Here is a 15,174-nt window from a genome sequence, read left to right as displayed (position 1 = left end):
AGATCCTGGAAGTCACAAGGCAGGGCCAAAAAAACTAAAAATCTGTGTATTTAAATAAGTAAAGAAACAGTGAAAACCCAAATATCCACCAACCTATGACTGGATAAACAGAACTGGTACATCCCTACAACGGCATATTATTTAGCTTTAAGAAGGAATGAAGACTATGCTACAGTATGGAGGAACTTTGAAAATATTACACTAAACGAAAGAAACCAGATACGAAAGGCAACATCTCACATGATTCCATTTACATGAAACATCCAGAATAAACAACTTCAGAGAGAGAAAGTAGATGAGTGGTTACCAGGGGCTGGGAAAGGGGAAATAGAAAGTGAAAGTGAAGTCGCTCAGTCGTGTACGACTCTTTGCGACCTCACAGACTGTAGCCTACCCGGCTCCTCTGTCCATGGGATTTTCCAGGCAATAGTAATGGAGAGCATTGCCATTTCCTTCTCCAGGGGATCTTCCCAACCCAGGGCTCGAACCCAGGTCTCCAACACTGTAGACAGACGCTTTACCGTCTGAGCCACCAGGGAAGTCCATGAATAAAAAAGGAATGGAGGGCAAACCCATAGGGCAAACTCTCTTCTCTTAAGAGAGACTTAAGAGAACGTCAACCAATCTCAATGTATAATCTTACTTGAATCCTGATTCAAACAATTGTTTAAAAAAATTATAAGACAAATGGGAAAATATGAACAGTGAACAAACAGTTAATGACATTAAGAAATTATTGATAAATTTAAGGTATGATATATCCATTAAAAGTATTTTAACATAAATTTATTTATTATAATTGGAGGCTAATTACTCGTTAAAAGTATTTTTTAGACATGGAATATTTATTTTAAAAAAGAGTTGTATAGATTCAAATTCTTCTACAGTCTTTCATATTAAAGATTTTCTCTCAATCACTTTACGTTGAACATCTAAATGAATTGTGTAGGGTAGATTTTATCCTTAGTCTCAAACTGTGCTAGTTTTACATGTACTAATAAAATGCCATCTGATTTATAAATTATCCGGAGGATCAGAACTCACAATTTCATGTGTTGGATGTCAGTAATGATTTTTTTTTCTTTTTCTGTACTATGTGGTTTGTGGGATCTTAAAATAGTTTGCCAACCAGGGACTGAACCTGGGCTCTTGGCAGTGAAAGCCCAGAGTCCCAGCCACTGGACTGCTAGGGAATTCCCAATAAATATTTCTTTTAAAATCAATCGCTCTACTGTAATACAAATGGGTTTTTATGACTCATAATACAGTTTCCAAAAGTATCAATATGATATATGGATTCAAAAAGTGCTAAATATTACAAATTGTATGTAAAAGTTCTAGGAAACCATAATTCAAAAAGCACACCTAGTGACGATGATGCCTGTGAGGAATTTGGATAAATTGTATCATGAACATAAGAACAGAAAAAAAAAGAATTATTTTTCAATTTAAAAATCAACAGTATATTTAAGTAAATTATTAAATACTTTAAGAACATATGTAAATTTTTAAATACTTTAAATATTTGTGCTACAGTCCTAAAAGTTTATATACTCCAAAAAGGTTTCCTTAATATTCTCATCAGGAAAATGAAGAATTTCCTTATATTTGAGATGATCTCACATTGGTTTTTTCTTTTCCCAAAGACTGTGTGAATTAGAAATAGTGTTCTAAATTTGCAAAGAATCAAGTTAACATACCAGGAAAGTTAAATGACTGGAACTGAGAAGATCTGGATCCTAGTTTTTGTTTTATTTACTATCTGTCTGATTTAAGTTATGTTTGAACCTCTCAGCCTCAGTTTCCTCCCTTAGAAAATGGAGCATCATCTGACAATCTCACAAGTGATTATGAGGACCAAATGAGTATAATAAAACTGTAAGCCAAAGCACTTATACCACAACACTTATATACAACTTACACCACATATACTCACAATGTAAAGCAGCATCATTATTAATAATAAACTTGCCAAGAAATGCATCTTATTAAAACCTTTGTCATTTCAAAGCAATGGATTTTTACCTTTATGGATTTGGCAATATTTTAACAGATTAAAAATGGACACATACTCCCTAAAAAAATTTTATGTTTAATGTCAGAAAATTCATAGATCCTCTAGAGTAGTAATCCTCAAATGATCCATAGAGAAATCACTTTATGCAGTGAGAAATATTACTAATAAATGGGAGCACATTATAAATTTAATACTTACAAAGGCCCTCCTCACCAAAAAAAGGCTGAGAATCACAGTCTTAGGAAGTATGATTCCCCCACCCGAGAATTTTACAATGTTTTAATGAATAAAATAAGCCACAGTAGAAATACTAAGCACAGCACAATTTAAACACTTGAAGTCAAAAATCTACCCAGAGAAAGGATTGCTCAGACCAAACCTTCAGACCTATATATACATGCTGTTTAACTACAAAGCCCATATTTAATATATCTAATAACAGTAACTCTATTAGAAACAATGTTTATAGGCTTCAGGGTACTTCTCAGGCAGCTAGAATTCAAAACACCTCCATACCATAGGGATAAGAGTTTAGGTAAAAATTAACATCAAGGCAACGTTAAAGGGAAAAAGAAATTAAAGACAACCTGTGACCAGAAAGGTGTATGCTATGGAGGCGGGCAATCCATTCACTTTGCTTTATCAATTAGGCATGGTCAAAGGCTAACTATACGTACTGGCAATCTCCATTCTGGCTGTATTAGTATAAGAATTAACTAAATAATTATAAGGCGGCAGCAGCCTAGCAGGGATAAGACACAAACTAGGCAGAATGTGTAAAGTAATGCACTATGGGAATTCAGAGGAAGAAGAGATTACTTCTAGCTCACAAGATCATGAAGATTTGATGGAAGAAACACTACTTAAATTATGCTTTGATCAATCAGGAAATTTGAGTATGTAAAGATGAAGGAACCGTAGGGTAAAATAGTAGGTCCTCTCTTATGAGTCATTCCATTATTCAGACACAAGCAAATAAGGCTCCCAAAGTAGGACCGAAGTGCCCAAGACTAAGTATGACTGTCAACTTCAAAACATCCAAGACATCACAATCACAGTTCCCCCAAAGTTGACATAGATTTCTATTCATTATTATCATGTTAATGCAGCAGTTAATAATTTGGTTGGGAGGTATGGTCAACAAGATAAATTTAACCTATTCTAAATCAACATTTGTCTTCTTAAATGCCTTGAAATAATCTTCTCTTCATATCAATGTTTACCAATTATTAAAATACAGTATACACTAAAAGGTAGGTTAATTTTTCCTACTGTAATTTGACCTGATTTTCTTTGGGAAACAGTGAATAAGTATAATTCTCTATACAATTATTTTACTTGTTTTTTACATTTTTGGAAAAGAGTATTTAGACCAAAAACAAACTTTCAAGAGTCCTTGCGTTTGTTTTTTTTTTTAAATATTTATTTGCCTGTGCCAGGTCTTAGCTGACATTTTTTTTAAAATTTTCCTTACAGCATGCTAGATCTTAGTTTCAACATGTGGGTTCTAGTTCCCAGACTAGGGATCGAACCCAGGTCCCCTGCATCCGGAGCACAGAGTTTTAGCTCTGGGCCCAGAGTTATGGATCTCCTCAGGATTGTTTTAAAAAATAAAGTTCCCCAATAGGTTAAACTTTGTTAGACAACTTTTCTCTTAATATACTTAAAATACTTTGAGTATATTATCATTTTAGATTAAATAACAACACTCTCCTATCCAAGTTCCTTGAGTAAAGAAAGCAGAATTAGATTTCTGTTCTGCCTCTACCACTAATTATATTACATTAGATGTCACCTAAAATAGAGGTTGAAGTGAAGTGTCCAACTTTTTGCGACCCCATGGACTGTAGCCTGCAAGGCTTCTCTGTCCATGGAATTTTCCAGGCCAGAATACTGGAGTGGGTAGCCATTCCTTTCTCCAGGAATTGAAAACCCAAACTGTTCCCAAACCCAGGGACTGAATCCAGGTCTCCCGCATTGCAGGTGGATTCTTTGCCTTCTGAGCCACCAGGGAAGCCCAAAATAGAGGTTAGTTTATGTAAAAGTGCTTTTGCATCTCTATGATACTGTAACTCTAAGCATTTGAAAACTATAGCAACAGAAAATTTGCAATGCTTCCATTTCACACCCACTGCTCCAGTGATAACTACTTTGGAACCATGTTTTGCATTAATATTAAGCTGCTGAAAGGCACACTGCCTAACCAAAACAAATCATATGTATGTTTATAGTATATGTGTGGCAGACAGCTGCCATATCATCCCTTCATCTCCACTAGCTATAGAGGTCCAAAAATAACAGGAAAAATACGAACAATTCCCTAAAGAAAAAAGTCAAAGACTTCCTCCAACCTCTAAATGCTTCAGTATTCCTCACTTCCACAATTAGTCAGTAACTCTGTTCTTTGTAATTCACTGTAATGATGATCTCTATATAATTCATGATCATATTATGGCTAGTTTCTACAACTGTCGTAGAGGATCATTTTGTCTTTCTTGCTTGCATGAAGTGATTACAGACAATATCAAATCGGGGGAGATTACAATAAAACATAGAGCACCAAACAAAGCCAAAACTAGAAGTTACTCAGTGAGAGTTTTAAGCTCATCACCAAGTTCCTGTTTTAAAACAAAAAACTTGTAGTAGAGTATAAAAATAAAAGGACATTGTTCTCAGTTTCTGCAGTGTACTTTCTATTTGGAGAATAAACAAGATAGCAAATCAACAGAAACTCAAGAAATTATTTTCATTCTTTGCTCTCCTCTGAAACAACAATCAAAAAGATAAAGAATACAACAGGTGTGCAGCTGTTGTATTGCATATGAAAAAGAAAAAAATACCCCCTAATTGGGAATTAGTTATTACTGTGTAGGATTTCAGTGCCCCCTGTCCCAGCCTCCAATCTCAGCCATAGAAACCCAAATTTAGCTTTCTAGTAACTAATGATTCTTGGGAACTGAACATACTGTGATCACTGATATTTAATGAGATCACTACAATAAACTTACTCACTCCCCATACTTAGTAAATAAGAAAAGAATAGCACTCTGTAGATAAGCAAAGACTTCACAGATTAGGGCTACAATGAGACTTAATATCAAGTTCATTCAAATATTAATTTATTAAGGAAAAAAACTGACTATAATGATACCTGACAAATGTTAAGAAAATAAGACATATTCTCATTAATTTGATGAAAACTAGAAAAAAGATTTTAAAAAAAGATTTTTTTGTACTTGATTTTATAACAAAGTCATCATAAATCATTATTTTTTTCCATTTGTTCATTTTATTTCTCTACTAAGACTTTGCAGTGTAGGACATTTTGCACCAAGTTCAGTCACTAAAGCTAAAGGAAATTTACTATTCAAAAACCAACATTTACATACTGATATCTACAATTTATTTTAAAGTGCATTTATATATATATATTTATTTATTTGGCTATATGAGCTCTTAATTACAGCATGTGGGATCTAGTTCCCTCACCAAGGATCAAACCCGGGCCCCCTGCATTGGGAGCATGGAATCTTAGCCACTGGACCACCAGTGAAGCCCCTAAAATGCATTAAAAAAAAGATGACCACAGGATGGGTGAATAATTAGATGTGTGATAAAGCAAAAATAGTGAAATGTTAATTACAGACTAGCTGGTGATTACATGGGTGTTCACTGTAAAGCTCTCAACTTTCTTACATGTTTGAAAATTTTATTATAGATCAACTTTTAGAACTCTGGATACAGCTTTTAGATTCAAGAAATCTTTGCAAAATGTTACCCTATTTGGACATTTCTTTGTCCAGGGATCTCTTTGTAAAGGAACGGAACCCATAAATATTACACAGAAAAATACTTAATAATGCCTTAAGACTCAACAGAGCAGAATGTACTGAGATAAGTTGTTCTCCAGAGTACACAAATCTGTAGGTATCTGGATCACGCCAAGTTCCAAATAATTCAGAACTATAGGCATATTTAAATGTGACACAACCGTATGTATATGTAGTGTCCAAATAACATGCAATTAATGTTTTTATGTTTACCATGTAACACCTAGGGTCCTATGGGCCCTCTGGTTATTGATGAATTAAAAATACTACTAGGGAAAAAAGCAGCAGGACATTCCCAAACTTTTCAACAAACAAGGTTTTTGTTAAGATTATCTACATTTGGTTTATATAATAAAGCCTTTAATTTTGCTTTTAATGTTATTGAAATGCACTACATGTACATCCAAGATGTAAAAAGAATCTAGTTTTAAAATCACTACCCGAATACTAAGCCTCCTAGTGGAAATGAAGAAAGGAGTTTTTGGAAATTTTATGTCCAACATAAAAGTTTTATGAGACAAACCTGCTTGATGCAATTTATATGCCTGAAGCTGAAAAAAACTGTTAAGTGATTTAAAGTCCAAGCCTGAATCTCCTCACCAAGTTTTCATCTAAAAAGGTTGTGAACAGAACTTGGTATAATTGGCACCAAATTATACTGTCATCTATGAAGTGCGTAGGAAGATGTTTTAAATCAAATTATTAATCTAGTGACAAAAAGAGAAATAAGAAAAGTACATCCTTCAAAGATTAAAAATTACTAGCTTGTTTGGAACCAAAAAACTTCTCCTACTTCATAAACATTCACAAATCGTAGTGATGAAGCCAGATGTAGTGGAGTGAGCACTGTGTTTTGTTTCATCTCTCACAAACATTAATTTTAACCGTCTCTACTACAGATGAGATGGGAGAAGAAAATGGCAACCCGTTCCAGCATTCTTCCTGGACAGAGGAACCTGGTAGTCCTTGTGATCCCCGAAGAGTCAACTTAGCCACTAACCACCACCACCACAGATGAGAACACGAAGATAATTCAACTGAAGGCAAGTAACAGGTCCCAAAGAATAAATCCCTCTCACTCCTGTGAGACATCTGATTACCGTATGCCACATCCACACTTCACCTGAACTATAAGCTCCTTGAAGACAGAAAACCTGTGTTCTCCATGACTGGCTCGCATCTTCCCAATGCTCTATACACAGAGTATACCCAATCACACCAACAAATGGACACACCTAAGATCTACAGAAGCGGGTAGCAGGTTTCTGGGTTAGCTGGGTCCTACAATTAGTGCCATATCACTGTCAGAAGTTACTCCTTCCCGTTCTGTGCCTCCCTATCCACTTGCTTCTATTTCTCCCTTTCGAACAAATTAAAGAAAAAGTCCTCAACACTAATGATTTAGATTTCAAACATCCACGGCCTACGGAACACCGGGGATGAGAGGTGAGTTGATTACAGAACGAAGTAAATCCCTGACAGAAGCCCAGCTTGGGGCGCCGAGGCACCCACTGAACCTGCTGGACACCAGAGGCCAGGTCCGCAGCGTGGGGTCCAAGACCCATCACTAAGAGGTAGGTTCTTGCAGAGCAAAAACCCCGAGCCCGCTTTAGGGCCCGGATCCCGGCAGAGGTGGGTGCCTAGCTGATGGCGGGGGAGGGGTGTGGGCGCGACCCTAGAGGGACTGCAGTCAGGTCCCTTGGATCTCCTGGGGAGTCGATCCCAGGGTGGAGAAGCCCCCAGAGCCCCGAGGAAGTGTTCGGCTCCCGGCCCTTGGGGCGGGGCTCCTCCAGCCCCAGCACAGGCCGGTAGCAGGAAGAACGGTCGAGCAAGGCCGGACGCGGGAGTTGAGCCCGGCTCGAGTCTTACCATGGTGACGGCGGTGGTGGGGCGCACCCGCGCGCTCCGGCTCCACTGCGGCTAGGGCTGGGGTCGGGGGAAGGGGAGGACCGGCCGCTCCGGACCTGCTGCCCCCCTGACAGGAGCGCCGCCGACTCGCCTCTTACCAAGATGGCGTCCTCGAGCCACGTCTCCAACCGGAAACGGCGCGGGTCAAAGGGCGGGGGGCGGGGCGCCGTGAGGTGGAGAGACTGTGGGCGACGGCTTGCAACGCAGATTGTGCTGGGGATGCCTGGGGGCTCGACCTCCAACGTGGAACCGTAGGCTTCTCTCCCTTCCGTGTTCGTCAGCGCTTTTGGTTAACTTGCGACATCTCCTGCAGTTCATAAAGCTCTCAAAGAGACCGTATCATTTGATATACACGATAACTGGTGTTCATAAGGGACTAGTAGCCAGAATATACAAAGAACTTTTAAAATTCAACAATTGAAAGACAACTAATCCGATTTTTAAATGGCTAAAATAGCCATTTCTCTAAAAAAGGTATATAAATGACCGGTAGGCACGTAAAAAGATGCTCAACATCTTTAATCTTTAGAGAACCCCACTTCACATCCGTTAGGATGGTTGTAATAATAAGTGTTGATGAGAATATGGGAAAATTAAACCCTTATACACTGCTGGTGGAAGCATGAACTAGTGCTGCTGCTTTGGGAAACAGTTTGGCAGTTCCTTAAAAAATTAAACATAGTGTTACTGTGGCAATACCACTCCTAGGTATATATCCAAGAGAATTAAAAGCACATATCCAAAGAATTCACCTGTCAATGCAGGGGACATGGGTTTGATCCCATAGGGCAACTACACCCTGTGCTCCGGAATAAGAGAAGCACTGCAATGAGAAGCCTGGGCACCTCAACAAAGAGTAGCCCCTCCTTTCCAAAACTAGAGAAAGCCCACTCACAGCAGCAATGAACACCCAGCACAACCCAAAAAGGTATATTCCACACACAAATTTGTATTCTAATGTTCATATAAGCATTATTCATAATAGTAAAAAATGGAGACAGTCCAACTGTCCCATCAATTGATGAGTGAATAACAAAATGTAGTATATCTACTCAATGGAATGTTAGTCACAAAAAGGAATAAAGTAATGACATATGGCACAACATGGATGAACCTAGAAAATATTATGTTAAGTGAAAAATGCCAGTTATAAAAAACCACATCTTACATGACCCAGTTTATATAAATTGTTCAGAACATACAAATACATAGAGACGGAAAGTAGGGCTGCAAGGGACTGGAGGAGGAGGGAAACAGAGAATGAGATTTGGTTTTTGTTCTTTTTTTTGGCTGCGCCTAGAGGCATTGGCAACCCACTCCAGTGTTCTTGCCTGGAGAATCCCAGGGACGGGGGAGCCTAGTAGGCTGCCATCCATGGGGTCGCACAGAGTCGGACATGACTGAAGTGACTTAGCAGCAGCAACAGCAGAGGCATGGGGGATCTTAGCTTCCACACCAGGGATAGAACCTGTGTCCCCTGCTTTGGAAGCATGGAGTCTTAACCACTGGACTGCCAGAGAAGTCCCAAGGTTTGCTTTTTAGAGTGATGATAATTTTCTACAATTAGATAGAAGTGGACACAATTTTGTGAATACACTAAACACCACTGAATTGTACACCTTCAAAGGTGATTGTTATGGTAAATTATATCTTTTAAAAAAAATGTGTAGAAAGCAGGGCAGTTACTGTGTTTGTGTCTATTTTGTAAGTGAAGAAAATGACAAGTTTAAGAAACTACCTAAAGTTCCAGTTCTATAAAAGAAACAAGGTTCAAATCTGGCCTTCTGATTGTATTGGTGTTCTTCCCTGACAAATGTCACACTTTACAGAGTATAGGTGATTCAGGGGCACTTCCCTATATTATTTTACCCTATGTTAGTAGCTTAACTCTTTATTCATTATTGCTACAATAATTTTATTGGGTGTTTATTTTGTTATCAGATACTTTACATACATTATCTCTAAGCCTTGTAAAAAACAATCCCGATAAGGACGCTAAGGATCAAAGAAGTTAAGCATCTGTCCCAATTCATACAGCAAGCAAGTGGTAGAGCCAGGATTCAAACTCAGTTTTTCTCATTATGTCACACTGCCTCTCTATATCTCCTGTGTATTCCTTAATGTTTACTGAACACTTAAAATGTACCAAGGTTGCTTACTTCAAAATCTTCACACAGATTATCTCACTTAATCCTCACAAGAATTCTCTGAGATATGTACCATTTAATACCTCCCTTTTGCAAGTGGAGAAACCAAGGTACCGAAAGGGATGTTTTACCACAGATCTCAGGACTAGAAAGTAGCCAAGTCAGGATTCCAACAAAGGGTGCTCATCTGCACAGCCTGCATCCTTGAATACTGCATCTTAGAATTCTCACTCTTACTCATTTCAATTCCATTTCCAATGGCTTTCTAGTAGAATCTTCACAAAACAAACACTTTTCAACTTTAAATGTCTGGAAGGGTATATCAGTTCAGTTCAGTTCAGTCACTCAGTCGTGGCCGACTCTTTGAGACCCCATGAACCGCAGTACGCCAGGCTACCCTGTCCATAACCAGCTCCTGGAGTTTACCCAAACCCATGTCCATTGAGTTGGTAATGCCATCCAACTATCTCATCCTCTGTCGTCCCCTTCTCCTCCTGCCCTCAATCCTTCCCAGCATCAAGGTCTTTTCAAATGAGTCAGCTCTTCGCATCAGGTGGCCAAAGTACTGGAGCTTCAGCTTCAACATCAGTCCTTCCAATGAACACCCAGAACTGATCTCCTTTAGGAATGACTGGTTGGATCTCCTTGCAGTCCAAGGGACTCTCAAGAGTCTTCTCCAACACCACAGTTCAAAAGCATAATTCTTCAGCGCTCAGCTTTCTTCAGTCTAACTCTCACATCCATACATGACCACTGGAAAACTATAGCTTTGACTAGACAGACCTTTGTTGACAAAGTAATGTCTCTGCTTTTTAATATGCTTTCTAGGTTGGTCATAACTTCCCTTCCACAGAGTAAGCGTCTTTTAATTTCATGGCTGCAGTCACCATCTGCAGTGATTTTGGAGCCCCTAGAAATAAAGTCAGCCACTGTTTCCCCATCTATTTGCCATGAAGCGATGGGACCTGATGCCATGATCTTAGTTTTCTGGATATTGAGCTTTAAGCCAACTTTTTCACTCTGCTCTTTCACGTTCATCAAGAGGCTCTTTAGTTCTTCTTCAATTTCTGCCATAACGGTGGTGTCATCTGCATATCTGAGGTTATTGATATTTCTCCAGGCAATCCTGATTCCAGCTTGTGCTTCATCTAACTGGGCATTTTGCATGATGTACTGTGCATATACGTTAAATAAGCAGGGTGATAATATACAGCCTTGACGTACTCCTTTTCCTATTTGGAACCAGTCTGTTGTTCCATGTTCAGTTCTAACTCTTGCTTCCTGACCTGCATGCAGGTTTCTCAAGAGGCAGGTCAGGTGGTCTGGTATTCCCATCTCTCAGAATTTTCCACAGTTTATTGTGATCCACACAGCCAAAGGCTTTGGCATAGTCAATAAAGCAGAAATAGATTTTTTTTCTGGAACTCTCTTGCTTCTTCAATGATCCAGCAGATGTTGGCAATTTGATCTCTGGTTCTTCTGCCTTTTCTAAAACCAGCTTGAACATCTGGAAGTTCACGGTTCACGTATTGCTGAAGCCTGGCTTGGAGAATTCTGAGCATTTCTTTACCAGTGTGTGAGATGAGTGCAATTGTGCGGTAGTTTGAGCATTCTTTGGCATTGCCTTTCTCGGGGATTGGAATGAAAATTATATCAAACAGTAATCTTTAGTTAAAAGCACAAAATTTTTTTTTAAAGATGAGCACATTCTTTAAAAACATTTATTTTATTGAAATATAGTTGACAGACGATGTTGTTTTAATTTCTGGTATACAACAAAATGACACAGATATGCATATATACTCTTTTTCATATTCTTTTCCATTATGGTTTATTACAGGACATTGAATATAGGTCCCTGTGTTACAGAGTATAGTTTGCTGTTTCTCCATTCTATATAAAATAGTTTGCATCTGCTAATCCCAGACTCCCAATTCACCCCTTCTCCACCCTCCTTCCCCTTGGCAACCACAAGTCTTTTCTCTATGTCTGTGAGTCTAAAAAGGTGAACAAATTCTTAATTTAAAAAAGTAAAAATTCTGCCTAGAATTATTGCTTTAAATGGCAACTTTCAGGGGCCTTTAATATAGACCACTGATATTCACAAAAATCAATCGATGCTGGTTCTTTGAAAATATGAAATTAGCTGAAACTGCAGAATAGAAGCACCTGTGTAAGCATGCTTCCTGAAGAGCACCTCAGAGGCAGTATATCACAATGATTAAAAGCAGAGACTTGGGAATTAGACTGACCCATTTTCACCCTTACTGCTTGGGTGACTTCAGGCAAGTTTTTTTAATTCTCCTAAACTTCAGTTACCTAATCTATATATTGGCAGTAACACTTACCTCATAAAGTTACAAAGTTAGAGAACTTCTTAATAAATAAGATTATCTACTCTAAGTGTTCCTATGTATTAAGTGTTCCTATGTATTAAGTGCTCAACAAGACATACCCATTATTGTTAGCCATAACATGACAAAATATTTTTTTGTTTTGCAGTTCCATTCTTAACCAGAAGTGTCTCAGAAGAGGTGTCTCTGGTTTTCCTTTTCAAAGGAAAATCACTTTTTGCTTTCCTCTGGCAGGTTTCCATGAACAAGTTTCCAAAATTCTTTTACTTTGTTTCTCTCCCTCTGACTCCCCAAATTAACTATGTCTGTAATTTTAAAATACTTGTTCCTTACATTTTCATTCACTCATTCCTTCATTCATCCACTCAATCAGCATTTTGAAAGAACCTAATCAGAAAAGCAAGAGAGTTCCAGAAAAACATCTATTTCTGCTTTATTGACTATGCCAAAGCCTTTGACTGTGTGGATCACAATAAACTGTGGAAAATTCTGAAAGAGATGGGAATACCAGACCACCTGATCTGCCTCTTGAGAAACCTATATGCATGTTAGGAAGCAACAGTTAGAACTGGACATGGAACAACAGACTGGTTCCAAATAGGAAAAGGAGTACGTCAAGGCTATATATTGTCACCCTGCTTATTTAACTTATATGCAGAGCACATCATGAGAAATGCTGGGCTGGATGAAGCACAAGCTGGAATCAAGATTGCCTGGAGAAATATCAATAACCTCAGATATGCAGATGACACCACCCTTATGGCAGAAAGTGAAGAGGACCTAAAAAGCCTCCTGATGAAAGTGAAAGAGGACAGTGAAAAGGTTGGTTTAAAGCTCAACATTCAGAAAACTAAGATCACGGCATCTGGTCCTATCACTTCATGGGAAATAGATGGGGAAACAATGGAAACAGTGGCTGTCTTTATTTTGGGGGGCTCCAAAATCACTGCAGATGGTGACTGCAGCCATGAAATTAAAAGACACTTACTCCTTGGAAGGAAAGTTATGACCAACCTAGAAAGCATATTAAAAAGCAGAGACATTTCTTTGCCAACAAAGGTCCGTCTAGTCAAGGCTATGGTTTTCCAGTGGTCATGTATGGATGTGAGAGTTAGACTGTGAAGAAAGCTGAGCGCTGAAGAATTGATGCTTTTGAACTGTGGTGTTGGAGAAGACTCTTGAGAGTCCCTTGGACTGCAAGGAGATCCAACCAGTCCATTCTAAAGGAGATCAGTTCTGGGTGTTCATTGCAAGGACTGATGCTGAAGCTGAAACTCCAATACTTTGGCCACCTCATGCGAAGAGTTGACTCATTGGAAAAGACCTTGATGCTGGGAAGGATTGAGGGCAGGAGGAGAAGGGGACAACAGAGGATGAGATGGCTGGATGGCATCACCTACTCGATGAACATGGGTTTGGGTGAACTCCGGGAGTTGGTGATAGACAGAGAGGCTTGGCATGCTGCAATTCATGGGGTCGCAAAGAGTTGGACACTACTGAGCGACTGAACTGACTGAACTGACTGACTCCTTGGAAGAAAAGTTATGACCAAGCTAGGGAGCATATTAAATAGCTGAGACATTACTTTGTCAACAAAGGTCTGTCTAGTCAAGGCTATGGTTTTTCCAGTAGTCATGTATGGATGGGAGAAGGCAATGGCAACTCACTCCAGTATTCTTGCCTGGAAATCTCATGGATGGATGAGCCTGGTAGGCTGCAGTCCACGGGGTTGCGAAGAGTCGGACACAACTGAGCAACTTCACTTTCACTTTTCACTTTCGTGCATTGGAGAAGGAAATGGCAACCCATCCCAGTGTTCTTACCTGGAGAATCCCAGGGATGGTGGAGCCTGGTGGGCTGCCGCCTATGGGGTCGCACGGCGTCGGACATGACTGAAGTGACTTAGCAGCAGCAGCAGCAGCAGCAGCACGTATGGATGTGAGAGTTGGACTATAAAGAAAGCTGAGTGCCGAAGAATTGATGCTTTTGAACTGTGGTGTTGGAGAAGACTCTTGAGAGTCCCTTGGACTGCAAGGAGATCCAACCAGTCCATCCTGAAGGAGATCAGTCCTGGGTGTTCATTGGCAGGACTGATGTTGAAGCTGAAACTCCAATACTTTGGCCACCTGATGCGAAGAGCTGACTCATTGAAACAGACCCTGATGCTGGGAAAGATTGAAGCCAGGAGGGAAAGGGGACGACAGAGGATGAGATGGTTGGATGGCATTACCGACTCAATGGACATGAGTTTGGGTAAACTCCAGGAGGTGGTGATGGACAGGGAGGCCTGGCTTGCTGCGGTTCATGGGGTGGCAAAGAGTCGGACACGGCTGAGCGACTGAACTGACTAAACTGAATCCAGGCAATGCACTGATGCTATGAAAAGCTTAAAAAGTAATTGGACACAGACCCTGCCCTAATGAAGTCCAGTCTTCTTGAGATAAAAATGCAAGAGAATTAGTTAAATCTCAGATAAATTAGTTGAATCTCAGATAAATAATAATTTGTTAGTACTGAAAGTATGTCCAATGCAATGGGAAACAATGGAGTGAAAGAAAGGACTATAATGTAATATAAAGGCTATAAAAGGTCGTACAAAGTGTCGTGGGAATTTAAGCAAACTTCCGAGTTTGCCTAAAGTCTGTCTGGACTGATTTAGTAGGAATTGCAGCCCAGTGATCCTTGATCTGGGAGGAAAATACACACCTTATTTCCGGATGGGAAGGCTAACTCTAGACGAACCGAAATTCATCCGTCAGCTTTGCCGCTCCCCGACGCTAGATGCCGCCACAGACGTATTTTTTGAAACTAGCCAAACAGGATCCGAGCCCCTCTGGATCTTCCTTTGAGCCTTTGCTGGAAGAGACATAACACGCTGCAGTGGAGAGGATCTCACGAGAGTGGAGGAAAGTCTCGCG

General features: G+C 39.5%; 1 protein-coding gene and 1 long non-coding RNA gene across 2 annotated transcripts in view; both read right to left on the bottom strand.

The window, feature by feature from the left end:
• ARCN1 (archain 1) overlaps window positions 1-7,844 on the bottom strand; it is a 28,919-nt gene extending 21,075 nt beyond the window's left edge. Inside the window, exon 1 of the mRNA XM_004016078.5 lies at window positions 7,717-7,844. Within this exon, the coding sequence (XP_004016127.1) occupies window positions 7,717-7,719 (3 nt within the window). The 5' untranslated portion in view covers window positions 7,720-7,844. The remainder of the gene's footprint in view (window positions 1-7,716) is intronic.
• A 3,768-nt stretch (window positions 7,845-11,612) lies between these two features.
• LOC132657863 (uncharacterized) lies at window positions 11,613-15,152 on the bottom strand. The gene is made up of 2 exons (XR_009596598.1): window positions 14,963-15,152; window positions 11,613-14,421 (listed from the first exon to the last, which is right to left on the bottom strand). It is a non-coding gene; the product is annotated as an uncharacterized LOC132657863 (long non-coding RNA).
• Window positions 15,153-15,174: the final 22 nt, after the last annotated feature.

The sequence above is a fragment of the Ovis aries genome, chromosome 15, assembly GCF_016772045.2.
Source record: "Ovis aries strain OAR_USU_Benz2616 breed Rambouillet chromosome 15, ARS-UI_Ramb_v3.0, whole genome shotgun sequence".
In the NCBI taxonomy this organism is placed as follows: Eukaryota; Metazoa; Chordata; class Mammalia; order Artiodactyla; family Bovidae; genus Ovis; species Ovis aries.
This window is presented reverse-complemented; position numbering and strand designations above follow the sequence as displayed.